General features: G+C 46.9%; 1 protein-coding gene across 1 annotated transcript in view; it reads right to left on the reverse strand.

Annotated features, from left to right (window-relative positions):
• The window catches only part of PSMB7 (proteasome subunit beta 7), a 144,175-nt gene that overhangs the window by 38,002 nt on the left and 85,440 nt on the right, over positions 1 to 20,733 (reverse strand). Inside the window, exon 6 of the mRNA XM_030207371.1 lies at positions 12,548 to 12,606. Within this exon, the coding sequence (XP_030063231.1) occupies positions 12,548 to 12,606 (59 nt within the window). The remainder of the gene's footprint in view (positions 1 to 12,547; positions 12,607 to 20,733) is intronic.

The raw sequence follows: 20,733 nt of genomic DNA on the forward strand, positions 1-20,733 counted from the left end.
ATAGAAAAAGCCATGGGATGAGATTAATGAACCAAGGGAAGAAGTGTAGATAGAAAAGAGGAGGGGACCAAGAACAGAACCCTGAGGTACGCCGACAGGCAGAGGGATAGAAGTGGAAGAGAATCCACCAGAGTGAACACTGAAGGTGCGGAGGGAGAGGTAGGAAGAGAACCAGGAAAGGACAGAGCCCTGGAATCCAAGTGAGGACAGGGTATCGAGAAGTATGCTGTGATCGACAGTGTCAAAAGCAGCGGAAAGATCAAGAAGAATGAGGATGGAATAGAGACCTCTGGATTTAGCCAGTAATAGGTCATTGGAGACTTTAGTAAGCGCAGTTTTGGATGAGTGGAGAGGGCAAAAACCAGATTGTAGTGGGTCAAGAATAGCATGTGAGGAGAGAAAATCAAGGCAGCGGTGGTGAACAGCACGCTCAAGTAATTTGGAGAGAAAAGGGAGGAGGGAAATGGGTCAGTAATTAGAGGGACAAGTAGGGTCGAGTGAAGGCTTCTTAAGGAGAGGTGTGACCACAGTATGTTTAAAGGCAGTAGGGACAGTTGCAGTGGAAAGTGAGAGGTTGAGAATGTGACAGATAAAAGGAATAAGAGCAGGTGAGATGGCATTAAGAAGGTGGGTGGGAATGGGATCAGAGGAACAGGTGGTACATTTTGAGGAAGAAAGGAGAAGTGTAGTTTCCTCAATAGTAACTTCAGGAAAGGAGGAAAAGGAATGAGGGGGAAGGAGAGAGAGGGGAACGGACTAGAGGAGGGAGAGGTGGCGAGGTAGAGAATTCAAGGTTTATCTTTTGAACCTTGTCATGAAAGAATTCAGCAAGGGTCTGAGGAGATAATAAAGGGGGAGTTGGGGGAGGGGGCACCTTAAGGAGAGAGTTCAATGTGGTGAAGAGAAGTCGAGGGTTAAAGCCAAGAGAGTTGGTCAATTGGATATAATAATCCTGTTTGGCGCGTAAAAGAGCAGATTGGAAGGAGGTCAGCATGAACTTAAACTGTAAGACATCAGCAAGGGCCCGAGATTTCCGCCAGAGGCGTTCGGCGGAGCGGGTACAGGAACGTAGGCAGCGGATATTAGAAGTCAGCCAAGGCTGGGGTTTTGTATACCTTATAGGGCGGGTCATCAAAGGTGCAAGAGTGTCTAAGGCAGAGGATAGAGTATTGTTGTAAGAAGAAACAGCCTCGTTGACAGACGTGGATGGTGCCACAGTAGAGAGGAGATTTGAAACATGGGAGGATAAAGATGAAGGGTCAATATCGTGAAGATTCCTAGATAAATTAGATAAGATAGGACGGGACTAGGAGGGAGGAGATTTAAGTGTGAAAGTTATAAGATAGAGATCAGAGAGGGGAAGATCAGAGGCAAGGAAACTAGAGGGTGAACAGTTGGAGGAGAAGATGAGATCAAGACAGTGACCATTTTGATGAGTGGGGGAGGTGGAGCATAGTTGGAGATTAAACGAGGATGTTAAAGCGAGTAACTTGGAAATATAAGAGTTGGAAGGATCATTAGCAGGAATATTAAAGTCACCAAGGATGAAAGAGGGGGAGGAAGGATCGTGGAAGAAGGCAAGCCAGGCATCAAAGTCACTGAGAAAGGATGAAAGGGACTTATCAGGGGGACGATAAATGACCGCTATTCGAAGAGGCAGCGGAGAGAAAAGGCGGATAGAGTGGACTTTAAAGGAGGAAAAACAGTGAGATTGAGGTGGAAGAAGGGGTTGAAATCTGGAGGAGGGAGAGAGAAATAGTCCAACACTGCCCCCGCGACCAGCAGGGTGAAGAGTGTGAAAAAAGATAACCGCCATGGCAGAGGGCTGCGACTGAAGCAGAGTCATCAGGGCAGAGCCAGGTTTCTGTTATGGCGAGCAGATGGAGGTGACGCGAGATAAAGAGGTCCTGGATATAGGGGAGTTTGTTACAGATAGAGCGGGCATTCCATAGGGCGCACGAGAAGGGCAGAGAGGAGGAGGGGAGTAGAGGAATAGAGATGAGGTTAGAGAGGTCACGGTGAGATCTGTAGAGTTGGGATAATAGTTGGTGAGGGGGGCCAGGATTGGGATTGATGTCACCGGCTGAGAGTAAGAGAAGGAGTAAAAGAGAGCGGAGGAGAGTAGGAGAGGTGTGTCCACGAAGGCGTCGAAGGCGAGAGGTATTTAGGTGGAAAGGGGAAGGCAAAATGGAGGGAAGAAAGAGACGGAGATTAAAAGCCAAGAGGGAGGAAGAGGGTAAGGTGATGAAGTCGATGGATGGGCAGTGAGTTCCTGTAGCGGAGAGAGGTAGGGGGTGAGGGAAAAGATTAGGAAGGGACAGGGCTAGGAAGAGAATGTGAATAGGGGCCATAAACGACTGAGGTACTTTAGCAACTGGGAAGAAGATTAGATGTAAAGAGAAAAATGCCCTGCGTGCACCTAGAGTGGAGGCCCTGAGTGGATCGGAGTGGACCTGGGTGTCACCCCGGAGAAGGCTGTAAGGATATGCAGATGAGCTGCAAGTCCTCCACAGCACCTGAAAGGCAGCCGGTGGTAGAGCTGGGCACCTCTCAGCTGAGGAAAGGCTTACCAGGGGTTAGGCCGAAGCCAGCATTCCTCCCCCTGAGGGTCGCCTGATCCTAGCCAAAAAGCACCTGGAAACTCTGTGCACTTGGTGCAAGGGCCCTGGGAAGATCGGGGTGGACCTGGAGTCACCCCGAATCCAGCTATGAGGAAATGCAGAAGGGCTGCAAGTCCTCCACAGGACCTGGTGGGAGCGCTGGGCACCAAGAGCGAAGGCCCTGAGTGGATCGGAGTGGACCTGGGTGTCACCCCGGAGAAGGCTGTAAGGATATACAGATGAGCTGCAAGTCCTCCACAGCAACTGAAAGGCAGCCGGTGGTAGAGCTAGGCACTTCTCAGCTGAGGAAAGGCTTACCAGGGGTTAGGCCGAAGCCAGAATTCTTTCCCCTGAGGAGGCCACAAAACTATTCAAAGTTGTTAAAAATACATACAGACTGTGAAAAATTGCATGGAGACCTTAGGAAACTGGAAGACTGGACATCCAAGTGGCAGAAGAAATTTAATGTGGACAAACGCAAAGAGATGCACATTGGGAAGAATAATCTAAATCATAGTTACCTGATGCTAAGGTTCACCTTAAGCGTCAGCACCCAAGAAAATGATCTAGGTGTCATTGTAAACGCTGAAATCTACTGTCCAGTGTGTGGCAGCAGCCAAAAAAGCAAACAGGATGCTTGGAATTATTAGGAAAGGAATAGCAAATAAGACCAAGAATACTATAATGCCTCTGTATCGCTCCATGGTGTGACCTCACCTTGCGTACTGCGTTGAATTCTAGTCACCGTATCTCAAAAAGAGATAGCAGAATTAGAAAAGGTTCAAAGAAGAGTGACCAAAATGATTTAAGGGGATGGAACTCCTCCCATGTGAGAAAAGCCTAAGGAGGTTAGGGCTCCTCAGCTTGAAAATGAGACAGGGAGGAGAGGTATGATTAAGGTACAAAATCCTGAGTGGTGTAGAACAAGTATAAGTGAATTGATTTTTTACTCTTTCAAAAAGTACAAAGACTAGAGGGCACTCAATGAAGTACATGGAAATACTTTTAAAACAGGAGGAAATATTTTTTCACTCAATGAATAGTTAAGCTCTGGAACTTGTTGCCGGAGGACATGGTAACAGTGGTTAGCCTATTTGGGTTTAAAAGAAATGTTTGGACAAGTTCCTGGAAGAAAAGTCTATAGTCTGCTATTGAGATAGACATGGGGAAGCCACCGCTTGGAAGCATGGAATGTTAATACTATTTGGGTTTCTGCCAGGTACTTGTGACCTGGATTAGCCACTGTTGGAAACAGTTTATTGAGCTAGATAGACCATTTCTCTGACTCAGTATTGGTATTCTTGTATTCTTAAAATTTATGAAAGTAAAATGAAACTGAGAGGAAGGGAATAAGTCATTACTTTAAACAAAGACAAGACCAAGAGTCCATCTGCACAATGTAAAAAGAACTCCATGACTGTGAGCATACAAATCTAATGACAAAATTCATACACACACACAAAAATCTTTAAAAAGGAAATTATGCACTATTTATAAATATGCAGCAAGAAACAACCTATAACTGCAAGCTGCTCATATATTTAATCACATATTTAATAACTGAAAAATTAAAAAGATCTATAGAAATATAGTCAGTATAACTGCAGTTTAACATAATTTTAATTCAGATATTGAATATGATTGTAGCAACATGTTAGAGTTTGTGTTATTTGATAAGTCTCATTCCTCCTCCACCTGTGCTGGGCTATGAGTTGTCACCCTTTCATACCTCCCTTCTTCAAACACAGATTTAAGAACAGAATCAAGCATTGTTGATACTTCATGCTCCTGTGTCACTATACTAGCTCTTATACCAAACCTTATTAGGACTATGTAATACTAAATTTTTCACCAGATAAGTTTGTTTACAGTAATTACTGATATTTCTTTGTTTCAAACTTGAAGAGGTTTTTATGCCAACGGTGAAGTTCAGCACAATTATGTGTTTTTGCACCAACATGCACTAAGGCTTTTCCTCATTCAATATTGAAATTGGGTGGTTTCACTATGAGTCTAGTTTGATAGTTGGCAGTACACATAGCAACCAAAAAAAAAAAAAAAAGTTGTACCATTCAGTTAGAAAGTTTCAGAGTAGAAAAAGAAAAAAACATCTGAATAACTTAAAATGCAGTACATCACAGCTAGGAAATTACTTTCAATCTCTGTGTGCTCGCCTGACTTGTGTTTACGCTCTGCATTTGTTGTGTTGGGTGGGGTGGTGGGGGAAAAAGTAGCCGAGGGTAGTGCAGTTACAAGGGTAGTTTTCAGGAGTGGGCGGAGAGCGTCTTAAAGGAGAAATTCCCTACTATGTTTCACTGTATTTAAGCTCCCATGCTAAATAAGCTGAAACTTTCATAGAACTCTCCGGGGCTACTTTATTCGGGTGGCTTATTTCTCTAGAAAGCGAATGCTACATACCTGTAGAAGGTATTCTCCGAGGACAGCAGGCTGATTGTTCTCACTGATGGGTGACGTCCACGGCAGCCCCTCCAATCGGAAACTTCACTAGCAAAGTCCTTTGCTAGCCCGCGCGCACCGCGCATGCGCGGCCGTCTTCCCGCCCGAAACCGGCTCGAGCCGGCCAGTCCAGTATGTAGCAAGACAATACACTTCAAGGGAAGACACAACTCCAAAGGGGAGGCGGGCGGGTTTGTGAGAACAATCAGCCTGCTGTCCTCGGAGAATACCTTCTACAGGTATGTAGCATTCGCTTTCTCCGAGGACAAGCAGGCTGCTTGTTCTCACTGATGGGGTATCCCTAGCCCCCAGGCTCACTCAAAACAACAACCATGGTCAATTGGACCTCGCAACGGCGAGGACATAACTGAGATTGACCTAAAAAATTTACCAACTAACTGAGAGTGCAGCCTGGAACAGAACAAACAGGGCCCTCGGGGGGTGGAGTTGGATCCTAAAGCCCAAACAGGTTCTGAAGAACTGACTGCCCGAACCGACTGTAGCGTCGGGTATCCTGCTGCAGGCAGTAATGAGATGTGAATGTGTGGACAGATGACCACGTCGCAGCTTTGCAAATTTCTTCAATGGAGGCTGACTTCAAGTGGGCTACCGACGCAGCCATGGCTCTGACATTATGAGCCGTGACATGACCCTCAAGAGCCAGCCCCGCCTGGGCGTAAGTGAAGGAAATGCAATCTGCTAGCCAATTGGATATGGTGCGTTTCCCTACAGCCACTCCCCTCCTATTGGGGTCAAAAGAAACAAACAATTGGGCGGACTGTCTGGTGGGCTGTGTCCGCTCCAGGTAGAAGGCCAATGCTCTCTTGCAGTCCAATGTGTGCAGCTGACGTTCAGCAGGGCAGGAATGAGGACGGGGAAAGAATGTTGGCAAGACAATTGACTGGTTCAGATGGAACTCCGACACGACCTTTGGCAGAAACTTAGGGTGAGTGCGGAGGACTACTCTGTTGTGATGAAATTTGGTGTAAGGGGCCTGGGCTACCAGGGCCTGAAGCTCGCTGACTCTACGAGCCGAAGTAACTGCCACCAAGAAAATGACCTTCCAGGTCAAGTACTTCGGATGGCAGGAATTCAGTGGCTCAAAAGGAGGTTTCATCAGCTGGGTGAGAACGACATTGAGATCCCATGACACTGTAGGAGGCTTGACAGGGGGCTTTGACAAAAGCAAACCTCTCATGAAGCGAACAACTAAAGGCTGTCCTGAGATCGGCTTACCTTCCACTTGGTAATGGTATGCACTGATTGCACTAAGGTGAACCCTTACGGAGTTGGTCTTGAGACCAGACTCAGACAAGTGCAGAAGGTATTCAAGCAGGGTCTGTGTAGGACAAGAGCGAGGATCTAGGGCCTTGCTGTCACACCAGACGGCAAACCTCCTCCAATGAAAGAAGTAACTTCTCTTAGTGGAGTCTTTCCTGGAAGCAAGCAAGATGCGGGAGACACCCTCTGGCAGACCCAAAGAGGCAAAGTCTACGCCCTCAACATCCAGGCCGTGAGAGCCAGGGACTGGAGGTTGGGATGCAGAAGAGCCCCGTCGTCCTGCGTGATGAGGGTCGGAAAACACTCCAATCTCCACGGTTCTTCGGAGGATAACTCCAGAAGAAGAGGGAACCAGATCTGACGCGGCCAAAAGGGAGCAATCAGAATCATGGTGCCTCGGTCTTGCTTGAGTTTCAACAAAGTCTTCCCCACCAGAGGTATGGGAGGATAAGCATACAGCAGACCTTCCCCCCAATCCAGGAGGAAGGCATCCGGCGCTAGTCTGCCGTGGGCCTGAAGCCTGGAACAGAACTGAGGGACCTTGTGGTTCACTTGAGATGCGAAGAGATCCACCAGGGGGGTGCCCCACGCCTGGAAGATCTGTCGCACCACACGGGAATTGAGCGACCACTCGTGAGGTTGCATAATCCTGCTCAACCTGTCGGCCAGACTGTTGTTTACGCCTGCCAGATATGTGGCTTGGAGCACCATACCCTGACGGCGAGCCCAGAGCCACATGCTGACGGCTTCCTGACACAGGGGGCGAGATCCGGTGCCCCCCTGCTTGTTGACATAGTACATGGCAACCTGATTGTCTGTCTGAATTTGGATAATTTGGTGGGACAGCCGATCTCTGAAAGCCTTCAGAGCGTTCCAGATCGCTCGCAACTCCAGAAGATTGATCTGTAGATCGCGTTCTTGGAGGGACCAACTTCCTTGGGTGTGAAGCCCATCGACATGAGCTCCCCATCCCAGGAGAGACGCATCCGTGGTCAGCACTTTTTGTGGCTGAGGAATTTGGAAGGGACGTCCCAGAGTCAAATTGGAGCAAATCGTCCACCAAAACAGGGATTCGAGAAAACTCGTGGACAGGTGGATCACGTCCTCTAGACCCCCAGCGGCCTGATACCACTGGGAGGCTAGGGTCCATTGAGCAGATCTCATGTGAAGGCGGGCCATGGGAGTCACATGAACTGTGGAGGCCATGTGGCCCAGCAATCTCAACATCTGCCGAGCTGTGATCTGCTGGGACGCTCGCACCCGCGAGACGAGGGACAACAAGTTGTTGGCTCTCGTCTCTGGGAGATAGGCGCGAGCCGTCCGAGAATCCAGCAGGGCTCCGATGAATTCGAGTTTCTGCACTGGGAGAAGATGGGACTTTGGGTAATTTATCACAAACCCCAGTAGCTCCAGGAGGCGAATAGTCATCTGCATGGACTGCAGGGCTCCTGCCTCGGATGTGTTCTTCACCAGCCAATCGTCGAGATATGGGAACACGTGCACCCCCAGCCTGCGAAGAGCCGCTGCTACCACAGCTAGGCACTTTGTGAACACCCTGGGCGCGGAGGCGAGCCCAAAGGGTAGCACACAGTACTGGAAGTGGCGTGTGCCCAGCTGAAATCGCAGATACTGTCTGTGAGCTGGCAGTATCGGGATGTGTGTGTAGGCATCCTTCAAGTCCAGAGAGCATAGCCAATCGTTTTGCTGAATCATGGGGAGAAGGGTGCCCAGGGAAAGCATCCTGAACTTTTCTTTTACGAGATATTTGTTCAGGGCCCTTAGGTCTAGGATGGGACGCATCCCCCCTGTTTTCTTTTCCACAAGGAAGTACCTGGAATAGAATCCCAGCCCTTCTTGCCCGGATGGCACGGGCTCGACCGCATTGGCGCTGAGAAGGGCGGAGAGTTCCTCTGCAAGTACCTGCTTGTGCTGGAAGCTGTAGGACTGAGCTCCCGGAGGACAATTTGGAGGTTTTGAGGCCAAATTGAGGGTGTATCCTTGCCGGACTATTTGGAGAACCCACTGATCGGAGGTTATGAGAGGCCACCTTTGGTGAAAAGCTTTCAACCTCCCTCCGACAGGCAGGTCGCCCGGCACTGACACTTGGATGTCGGCTATGCTCTGCTGGAGCCAGTCAAAAGCTCGCCCCTTGCTTTTGCTGGGGAGCCGCGGGGCCTTGCTGAGTCGCACGCTGCTGACGAGAGCGAGCGCGCTGGGGCTTAGCCTGGGCCGCAGGCTGTCGGGAAGGAGGATTGTACCTACGCTTGCCAGAAGTATAGGGAACAGTCTTCCTTCCCCCGAAAAATCGTCTACCTGTAGAGGTAGAAGCTGAAGGCTGCCGGCGGGCGAACTTGTCGAATGCGGTGTCCCGCTGGTGGAGAGACTCTACCACCTGTTCGACTTTTTCGCCAAAAATGTTATCCGCACGGCAAGGCGAGTCCGCAATCCGCTGCTGGATTCTATTCTCCGGGTCGGCGGCACGCAGCCATGAGAGCCTGCGCATCACCACACCTTGAGCAGCGGCCCTGGACGCAACATCAAAAGTGTCATAAACTCCTCTGGCCAGGAATTTTCTGCACGCCTTCAGCTGCCTGACCACCTCCTGAAAAGGCTTGGCTTGCTCAGGGGGAAGAGCATCAACCAAGCCCGCCAACTGCCGCACATTGTTCCGCATGTGTATGCTCGTGTAGAGCTGGTAGGACTGGATCTTGGACACGAGCATAGAGGAATGGTAGGCCTTCCTCCCAAAGGAGTCTAAGGTTCTAGCGTCCTTGCCCGGGGGCGCCGAAGCATGTTCCCTAGAACTCTTAGCCTTCTTTAGGGCCAAATCCACAACTCCAGAGTCATGAGGCAACTGAGTGCGCATCAGCTCTGGGTCCCCATGGATCCGGTACTGGGACTCGATCTTCTTGGGAATGTGGGGATTAGTTAATGGCTTGGTCCAGTTCGCAAGCAATGTCTTCTTCAGGACATGGTGCAAGGGAACAGTGGACGCTTCCTTAGGTGGAGAAGGATAGTCCAGGAGCTCAAACATTTCAGCCCTGGGCTCGTCCTCCACAACCACCGGGAAGCGGATGGCCGTAGACATCTCCCGGACAAAGGAAGCGAAAGACAGACTCTCGGGAGGAGAAAGCTGTCTCTCAGGAGAGGGAGTGGGATCAGACGGAAGACCCTCAGACTCCTCGTCAGAGAAATATCGGGGATCTTCCTCTTCCTCCCACGAGGCCTCACCCTCGGTGTCAGACACGAGTTCCCGGACCTGTGTCTGCAACCTCGCCCTGCTCGACTCCGTGGAACCCCGTCCACGATGGGGGCGTCGAGAGGTAGACTCCCTTGCCCGCATCGGCGAAGCTCCCTCCGCCGACGTGGTCGGGGAGCCTTCCTGGGAGGTGGCCGCGGTCGGCACCGCACGCGGTACCGACGTCGGGGACCTCAACCTGGGCGATGGGCCAGCCGGCGCCACGCTCGACGGTACCGGAGGCGCAAGCACCGCCGGTACCGGAGGGGTAGGGCGCAACAGCTCTCCCAGAATCTCTGGGAGAACGGCCCGGAGGCTCTCGTTTAGAGTGGCTGCAGAGAAAGGCTGAGAGGTCGATGCAGGCGTCGACGTCAGTACCTGTTCCGGGCGTGGAGGCTGTTCCGGGCTGTCCAGAGCGGAGCGCATCGACACCTCTTGAACAGAGGGTGAGCGGTCCTCTCGGTGCCGATGCCTGCTGGGTGCCGAATCCCTCGGCGACCCAGAGCTCTCGGTGCCGACACGGGGAGGAGACCGGTGTCGATGCTTCTTCGATTTCTTCCGAAGCATGTCACCGGAGCTCCCCGGCACCGACGAGGAGGACGTCGAATCCATCCGTCGCTTCCTCGGGGCCGAGACTGAAGAAGGTCGATCTCGGGGGGGCTGTACCGCAGGAGCCCTCAGGGTAGGCGGAGACCCACCCGAGGGCTCACCGCCACCAGCAGGGGAATGGACAGCCCTCACCTGCACTCCACCCGATGCACCACCGTCCGACGACATCAGCAGACGAGGTCCTGGTACCACCGACGTCGATGCAGCTATCCGATGTCTCGGCGCCGATGCAGAGGCCCGATGCCTCGATGCACTCGATGCAGGGGCGGCCGAGGAAGATGGTCTGGACGCTGACGACGTCGATGCACTCGAAGATCCCGGTGCCAATGCCGATGAAGAGCCCGAGAACAACACGTTCCACTGGGCTAGTCTCGCTACCTGAGTCCGCCTTTGAAGCAGGGAACACAGACTGCAGTTCTGAGGGCGGTGCTCGGCCCCCAGACACTGAAGACACGACGAGTGTCGATCAGTGAGCGAGATAACCCGGGCGCACTGGGTGCACTTCTTGAAGCCGCTGGAAGGCTTCGATGTCATGGGCGGAAAAATCACGCCGGCGAAATCAAAAGCCGAAATGGCGAAATTTGAAGCACCAAAATTTAGAGGGAGAAAAATCTCGACCGAGGCCAAAAAGAGGCCTACCCCGACGACGAAAGAAAACTTACCGGGGCAAAAAGCTGGAAGTACGGGGAGGATTTACACGAAACCCGGCGGGGGGTTTCCGGAGCACTTCCCGACTAAGAGAAACTTTCCCGAAGGAAAAAACACGCTCAAAATAAATTGGACGCGCGAGGTCGACTTTCCGGGGCTCGACACGGCGAAAACACGACCGTACCGAGTGCGGACAAAAGAAGACTGGCCGGCTCGAGCCGGTTTCGGGCGGGAAGACGGCCGCGCATGCGCGGTGCGCGCGGGCGCGCGAGGGCTAGCAAAGGACTTTGCTAGTGAAGTTTCCGATTGGAGGGGCTGCCGTGGACGTCACCCATCAGTGAGAACAAGCAGCCTGCTTGTCCTCGGAGAACTCTCAGTACAATTTGGCCTATTTCTGAATTTTGTGTGTCTTTTTACAGGTTTTTCCCACATGCCAAGTAAGATTTCATCCCATTCCGATAAAAGTTCAGAGAACTATTTCTCCCCACCACACACTGACCACTTTTTGTGCAATTCTTTAAAACTTCCATAGGGTTGGAAAGAATAAAAGCCTTAGGATCCCTTTTACAAAGGTAAGGGGCTAGGCGTGTCTAGCACACGCCAAATCGGCATTACCGTCCGGCTAGTAATTCCGAATTTGATGCACGCCAAAAACACATGGTAGAAAATAATTTTCTATTGCAGGGGCATTTTCGGCGGTGATCGGCAGTCGGCGCATGCTAGACAGTTACAGCACAGGTAACACATGAGCCCTTACCACTAAGTCAATGGGTGGTGTTAAGGACTTGGGCCATAAATAGATGCGCGCTGGTTTCATTTTGCTGCATGTCAACTTCCTGGTCCGACCCCCCCCCTTTTTTTTTCCCCAGACGCAGTGGAAAAATGGTCCAGCACACGTCCAATACACGAACCCACACTATCGAAGGCCACTTTTTGGCACGCCTTTGTAAAAGGGCCTCTTAGTGAAGGCAGCCCTTACAGTACCATATTTTAGGTTTTATATTTAAACACAGCCTTCATATAGGGATCTTAATTTTAGTCTGCAATCATATTTAAGGCTATTTTAATAAACCATTGTTAGCCATCAGTCTTCATTTATTACTAGTAATAGAATGCCTTCTTAATTATAGCCCAAAGAATTAAAATGTATATTTAATAGTTAAAGGGGTCTGTCTGCAAGATAATAGTCAAAAGGAAACTCCTCACACAGAGTTTCACTTTGAAAATTCAGGCAGTCATGAGAAAGTAGGGACACTGTCAGGGGGCTCATTTTCAAAGCACTTAGCCTTCCAAAGTTCCATAGAAACCTATGGAACTTTGGAAGGCTAAGTGCTTTGAAAATATGCAATGTCTGCATATAATTGCACTTGCTCTGAAACAGGTGTAAAATAATACCTTTGCAAAAAGTATGCATCTCCCCAACCTACTCTGGTCCGTTAGTGGGGGGGGGGGGGGGGGTGTGTAAAAATGCCCCCTCTCCATTTCCATTAGTTATGTGCTTTACCTGCATAAATGGTTTTGAAAATTGTCCTCTCAATTTTTTTAACACAAATATTTAGTTTCCTTCAAATTGTGAAAGGAATTCAAAGTAAAGGGTTGAGATCACTAGCGATTCAAACAATTGTGCTGTTTCATCAAAATTAAGGAAGTTGGAAGACAATCAAAGTTACAATGGCAAATGATTAAAAGAGTAATATAAAATAGCATTACATACCTCCATGTCTGGCTTATATCTATCTTCAAAAACAGCCATAGCTGCTAAGGATCCAGAGCCTATAAAAAAAAAAAATAAGAGTGGCATCATTACTTTCAAATTTACCACACTATAGAACTAAGGGGCCCTTTTACTAAGCCGCGTAGGCTCCTACGTGCGCCCAACGCACATCAATTTTGAGTTACCGCCCAGCTACCGCATGGCCCTTGGAGATATTTTCATTTTTTACACGCGTCCTCTAAGCGCACCGTAAAATATTTTCTGGCGCACGGGCGATAATCGTTATTCTACGCCATGAGACCATTACCGCCCTGTTACCGCGTGAGACCTTACCGCTAGGTCAATGGCTGGCGGTAAGGTCTCAGACCCAAAATGGACACGTGGCAATTTTCATTTTGCCGCACGTCCATTTTCAGCAAAAATTTTTAAAAAGGCATTTTTTTACAGGTGTGCTGAAAAATGATTCTACGCACGACCAAAACAGGTATCTACACTACCGCAGGCCATTTTTCAGTGCGTCTTTGTAAAAGGGCCCCTAAAATGTTTAACGGTGTCAGCTACCTCTTTATAATCTTATCCAATTAAAACTGCTCATACACCTAGACAACCTAACCCCAGAACAGTTTTAACCACCAGATTCTCTCTACTTCCTCAGCTAACATTCTTATTCTTTAGTTATTTTCTAATCACATCTCATTCAGAGATGAGGAAATCAAAATCTAATGCCACATAGGTCCAAAAATTGCACGTGAAGGATATCAAAAGGTTAGTTGAACCTGTCAAAAAGACAGACTTTCTACGAACAACATGGAACAGGCAGGCTATACAGTGATATGGAAAAATGTAAACTTGCTTTGTTCATGAAAAAAGTGAACCCTTAGAAAGATGATACCTTGTCTATGGACCGCCTGCCCATATTTTCTCAGAATGTTGCACTTTTTGGAGAGAACATAAAGTTACTTCCAATTTTTTACTCCAATTAGAAGATTTTTTTGGCATTTATTACTTTTTAACTTGTTTCGCATACCACTATCTATTTAGTTGGGTCACATAGAGAGCCAGGGTTTCCATTTAAAATGATTTGTGTATGTCGCTTGACCACCTCAATGGTTTAACGAAAGAAAAAGGCAGCGATTAAACAGTTTCAAATGAGGTGTCCCGCTGATTTTATCAAGTCGGCTGAATGCATAATGAAAGAGGAGAAGCTGACAGCGAGGATGCAATGAGGAAAGGCAGGCTCCTCTGATCTGAACCATTTAAAGAGGCCCAATTATAGATCAGATTTAAAGGGTAGAAACAACAGATTTACACACACAAATCAATGAACGTGGTAATCCCAGTGAAAATGACAGACACTCTTGTTACAGAATATTGCTGCGGCTGAGGATCATTACCTTTAGAGAATCAAATATATCAAGTTTAAAAGCAGGAATAGGCTCAAAGTGTGTACTTGTATTACAAGCAATGACTATTCATTTAGGCAATGAACTAAGACATGACTCCATTTGTACACACTAAAAATGAAAACAAAACTACTTTTGCAGATTTAATTATTTTGGTTTATATAAGAAAAAGGAAGTACTCCCCCCTCCTCCCCTTACTAAGTAAGGCTTGAGATACCTGAATAACGAGGGAAAATCTTCAAAGCCTTAAAACAGTATTAAAAGGAAGAATAAATGGTTTATGGTTCATATTTGATTTACCATTCTCAATAAACATGACATAACAGTATACATATAATATAAAATATTTAAAAAGAAAGGACAGGGCCTTCATTTTTAATCAGTTAGAAGTACCTAAACATTCATATCAAGACATGTTCTCTGATAATTCACACTATGGGGCCTTTTTACTAAAGCTTAGCGTATGCTAAATGCTGCACATCCTGTTTTATATCTATGGGTCATGTGGTACTTAGTGCACGCCAATGTCCGTTAAAGCTTTCCTAAAATGCAAATAAGATGGTATTTGTATAATTTGAGGAGGGAGTTTGTCCCCCCCCCCCCCCCCAATTGATTTTAGCTGAATATTTTTTCATAGAATGAAAATCTAAATCTAGTCTGTTTTCTTAAATTCATTCAGTTAATAGGGAACAAAAGTATCCTAGATCTTCAGCATTTTGACCATGAAAATATTTAGATACTAAACATACTATTCTAAAATTTTCTAATTAATGGAATTATTTAATTTAAATAGCTTTTGGAGAGAAATTGTCTAATTCCCTTTATTGAGAACGCTTCTTTTAATTGTAATCCGCTTTGAATCGTAAAAGCGGAATATAAAACTTAGTAGTATAGCAGACCAGAACACTCTCTCCTTTAGGTTCCCCCTTGACCTTCACAAATTTCCCTGTCCTTACTGCTGTACAGCTTTCCCACAACATAGTGCTGCTACCATCAAGCTTTACTATAGGGATGGTGTTAGCAGGGTGATGTGCTGTGTTTAATGCCAAATCCACAAAAAGAGAGAGGGAGTCAAAAGCACACAGTAGGAAATACCACTAAAAATGCACCAAGGGCCTCCAGGATAGGGACAGCAGAACTTTATTATGGGCAGTGTTTCCGCATGAGCGCCTGTGTCAGGGGGTCAATGTAGTACAATCCACTCAATACAAAACAAGACTGCAGCAACCTAGATGTCACAGCTGCACTTCACAGACATGGGGTGGAGACACATGCTGCAGGCCTGCACTGATTCCCTCTGGGAATCCATTTTTGTACTTAATGGACTACACTACATTAACCACTGACCCAGATGCTCATGCCAAAAAATGGCCCATGTCGGGTTTCATAATAAAGTTCTGCTATCCCTATCCTAAAGGCCCTTGGTGCTTTCTTGCTGTTTGTTTAAAGCCACCTATATTGCTTATTTTTGAGACGAAAAAAGTTTCACGTTGGTCTGAGAACACAAACCTTCTGCCACATGCATGCAATGTTCCTTAACAGTTCCTTTTTCAAATGCTACATGGCACATCATACGTCTTTTCATCACCACTGACTTCCCTTGACACCCCTCCCATACAGGCTGTACCTGAAGAGTAATTTGGAAGTTGTTGAACTGTCAACATTTCCCCCAGTTTTGTCAGAGGAGATCTCATCAGCCAGACAGGCTCCCCAATGGAAATAGAACTCCTGGGCCCAGGATGGTTGGCACCTTCCTCATGGGAAGAGTATTATGGTACTGGCAACTGTCAGACCTTAGCCACATGAAATCCAAGGTCCAGGGAGAAGTGCTGGACACCAAGCAACTCTGGAGATAAAAACAGGAACAAGAGCTAGTGATGCCACAAAGTTTTGGCTAGGACCCCAGCAGAGGTTTTAACCAGATTAACAAGAGGTATTCCTAGGAGTGAACTTAGGAGGCAGGGGAACAGTACACATGCATTCTATTTTAAAATACATGTTTGTTTTACCCTATCTCAGACACACAAACAAGCAGCAGTTGAAATCATGTCATCTTCTTTGATAGCTAATCTTTTCTCTTTAAACGTTAGCACTGAACAAAGATGGTTATATGGAGGTCCAAAAAAGTCTGCTTTTAAACACAAAACCGTAAAGATGGCGGCCTCAGAGAGGGGGAGGCAGGCATGGCGTGGACCTAAGCCAGCCAATCAGCCTGCCTGGTAAAGCGGAGCCTCCTGCTGTGTGGTAGCAGACCCTCCCAAATGACCTCTCAGCAGTTTCTTCAGGAAGGTATGTTGACTAATCTCTTCTGAACCATTCAGACATGCAGCCATGAGTCTCTGCGCATCCCCACACCCAGGGCAAAAGTCTGGACGCAACATCAAAAAACGTTAAGTACCCCTGCCCTGACCAGATACTTATTGCATTCCAGCTGCTTACAGGCGAAACTCAGCATACCATTCCTGAAGAACAGAGTCTGAAAGACTAAGTGTAATGTGTAGCAAAGACTTCAAGTGGAGGCTTGTGTAGAGCTGGTAGGACTGGATGTGGGCAATAAGCATTGAGCTGTCCAACGCAGTAGGGAAGGACATAGGTCAACCAAATAAGCAGGACTCCAAAGGTGGATAAATGAAAGTCTTTACTGTCAAAGAACAGATACAATGGACTAGTGCTTTCAATCACTAGTTTCTGTATAGTTTTAGATGTTTGTTCTTTTCTAGCCTGTGATGTGACAGATTTTGATCCATCCCGCTTAGCTTTATCATAAACTCTTGCAAAAGGGTGTATCATACCTTGTTTATAATTCTATTCAAGAACTGGTGATCGAAAAAATGAGTCCATTGTATCTGATCTTTGACAATAAACGCTCCATCACGTTTCATTTCAGACCTCACCATTCACTTAAATTTCCTTCTTCAACAGGGATCCTTCCCCACCGAACACGCTGACATACTACTCACACCAATACCAAAGAATACCAAGAAACCAGCAGGTGACATTACCAACTACCGCCCTGTGGCATCCATCCCACTATTGACTAAACTGATGGAAAACAGAATAACCTCCCAATTCAATGAATTCATACAAAAATTCTCCATTCTACATGAGTCGCAATCAGGCTTTCGACTGGCCCACAGCACAGAAACTGTACTACTAACCTTAATATCCAAATTCAAGCTTGAAATTTCATTTGGAAATAACATCCTCCTTTTACAGTTCGACTTATCTAGTGCATTCGACATAGTAAACCATGTCTTACAAAATTACTGGATAAATGTTCAACGTGATGTGGATGCTAAAACGAGTAAAATCTTACCTTCCCTTAAATACCTTCCGTAACTTAGTTCAATCCACTGTACTGACCCATGTTGACTACTGTAACAGCATTTTCATTGGTTCCAAGGCCTAAATCCTGAAAAAACTTCAGACCGCCCAAAACACAGTTGCCAGACTTATTTTTGGTAAGTCACGATTTGAGAGCGAAACTCCTCTCCATGAAAAGCTCCATTGGCTTCCTATTACTTAACGAATATACTTCAAAGTCCACATGCTGATTCACAAGATTATCTATGGAGATGCCCCAGGTTACATGTATAATCTGATCGACGTTCCAGCCAGAAACTGTTTAAACTCTTCTCAAAAATATCTCAATTTGCATCTACCCAATTGCAAAGGACTTAAGTACAAGACATATTATGCATCCAACTTCTCCGTAATAGGCAGTGAACTATGGAATGCCTTACCAAGATCCATTCGAATAGTCTATGACCTTCTACCTTTCCGGAAGCTACTAAAAAAACTTACCTCTTCAAGCATTTCTACACAAATAACCTGAATTAAATTGTAAGTCCATGTGTACTACAAGACCAATATATGAATACAGAACCAGAATATGCTCCCCTATTTTAATCCTTTAGTATATCCCTCTTTTTACCCATCCCCATACAATCCAATATATCCTTCTTCCTACCCCTCCCCTACATTTTTCCCACACTAACTGCACGTTAACTCTCAATACTCACCCTCCTCCCATTCCCCTACCACTTCCATCCTCCTTTCCTTGCCTATCTTAACATATCCACACATAAACAACCACCTCATTACTTATAATTTCACAGCTGCACCCATTCTATATCACTTTGTTAACCTGTTTTACTACGTAAGCCGCACTGAACCTGCTAGTGAGTGGGAAAGTGCGGGGTATAAATGTTACAAACAAACAAAGACTCATTTATACACCTCTGGAGTTCTACTTGTCTGGTTGACCTACATCCCTTCCCTACTTCAGTGGATAGCACTACTCCCCATAGGGAATCCTTCCTTGTTCATTAGTTGTCAATTAGCACTGAGGCCTGACACTTTCCTCCCAAACAAATCTAGTGACCAAGCCTGTCTACCTGGGGAAGCAGAGACATAAGTCCTGGAATTCCTAGCTCATTTGAGGGCAGATTTGACTACCAAAGAGTAGTGAGGCAGCCAAAACTTCTTAAATCCGGGAGCCTTCTGGATATGGGTTTGTGTATTCACCTTCTTAGGTGCAACCTGCACTGAGAGGGGAGGTTCCCAGTTCTTCGTCAGTGCATTTGTAAGGATAGGATGTAATGAAACTGTGACCCCTTCCTTAGGGGGCAACTCATAATCCAGGATGGACATCTCTGTCCTGGGTGCCTCTCCTCAGTCTTCAACTTAAGTGAGATGGCCAAAGCTATCTCCTTCACAAAATCTGTGAAAAGACCTTCAGGTAGAGATTTACATCTCTCGAGATGGAGAGGAATCAGAAGGGACCCCATAAGGACTTCTCCGAGAAATAATAAGGGTCCTCTTCCAAGTCCCATCAGTGGTCCCAATCAGACTCCTCACAGTACTCAGACTGAACAGAGTGAGTCTGTGCCTGCCCAGGCTCAATAGTACCACACCCACAAGGGCACCAGGGTACAGCCCTACTCTCAGACTCTGGGAAAGCTTCTTCTCCCAATGTTGAGATCAGTATTGCATGGGTGGATGGCACAGACCACTCCATAGGCAAAGTAGGAGCCTCAGGAAGAAGCCGGGGCTGAGCCACAGCTGGCGCAAGTGCCCTCAATGTCAATGATGTGCAGCTGTAGATCTGTGCCAGATCCTCCCTGAGCATGGCTCAGTACCACTCAATGACAGTAGGCATCGGCAAAAGCTGAGGATCAGGGGGAAAGGGCAGCCTGCGAAGGAGCCAGTGCTGAATCGGAAGTGGGAACCTGGCTGCCCAGAAACTGGCACACTGGCACCTCCATCAAGGAAGGGGAGCACTCCTCCATGTGCTGGCACGTCTTGGGTACCAGAAATGCCAATGCACTATGTGAAGAGGACTTATGCTTGTGCTTCTTGGGCTTCCCCCGATGCTAGGCATCCCAGTCCTTTGGGTCGACGAAGATGATGAACCCGTACACGACCTCTGTGTCAGGTCTGACACTGTCCGGTCCTGAGGCTGAATATCAGCACCTGATGTCGAGAGATGGAGACCTCCTCAATTCCAGTGCACTCTGGACAACCACGGAGGTCGATGCTTCCAGTGCCGATGTTGATGGATCTACCTTTGGGCAGCCAAAAGCCTCTTTTTGGACCTGACGTACCATCCAAGTCCTCAACTGCATTTTCAGAGAGAAAAGGAGTTAGGGTCATGGTTAGATCCAAGGCACCCAATGTACCAAGAGTGCAGGTTCATCACTGAATCACCTGATTACACTGGACTCACCTCTTGAAGCCATTGGGTATCTTCTTGGATATCGAGAAAGAATTGCAGCCATATTAAATCCCTCAATTTTGGATTACAAAAAGAGACAGAGCCCAAATCGAGGTCAGTGCTCAGGCCTAAGCTAGCCTATCAAGCTGCAAAAAAAAAAAAAAAATTAAACACTAAGAGGAAAATAAAGTGAAATTAAAGACAAAAATGACAAAATGAGGGACAAATACCTGCACGGAAGGCAACGCAAAAGCAAAAGAAAACACACTGAGGGGAGACTATGAAGACGCGTCCTCCCTGCTCCACAAAAAAAACAAAGACTGCGCACGCACAGTGGGATGATACTAGAATTTTATTGAAACATCTATATGCTACTCGGCCTCCACACCGGCCTCCATCAGATGACATCACCCAGATGTAAGAATGCAACAGAGCCTGCTTGAATTTGGAGAATAACCATTTTGAATAACAGGCAGAGGAGATGCAACACTAAAATAGCAGAACATGGTAATGGTATCTGCCTACTCTAAATCCAAGGTGATTCCAGTGGCTTAGGTGTATCTCCAGGTGGCTAAGAGTCATACATAGTAACATAGTAGATAACGGAAGATAAAGACCTATACGGTCCATCCAGACTACCCAACAAGATAAACTCATTACATATGGTATGATGCGATACTTATTCGACTATGCTCAAAGATTTTACAATTGATAATATATAACCTATCCTCTTGTATCCTCAATGAAAATCTTAGGGGTACAACTGATCAGTTTTTATCCTTGGAAAGTAAGTCGTAAGTACATAAGTACTGACACACTGGGACAGACCTCAGTCTCAAATGTTGTCTAGTTCCTTCCATATGCTTTGGAGACTAAAGAGTGCGCGATAATTTTTCACAAGACCAGTCTTCTGCACCTTAACCCAATCTCTTGTTCTAACAAAAATCGACTGCTGGAATTAAATACGGCCTTCTTAAAAAACTACAAATTGTTCAAAACATGGCTGCCCGTTTATTTTGTAAATCACCGTGCTTTGCTAAAGCTACTCCACTCCTTCATAATCTACA

This window comes from Microcaecilia unicolor, chromosome 6 (genome assembly GCF_901765095.1).
Source record: "Microcaecilia unicolor chromosome 6, aMicUni1.1, whole genome shotgun sequence".
Classification (NCBI taxonomy): Eukaryota; Metazoa; Chordata; class Amphibia; order Gymnophiona; family Siphonopidae; genus Microcaecilia; species Microcaecilia unicolor.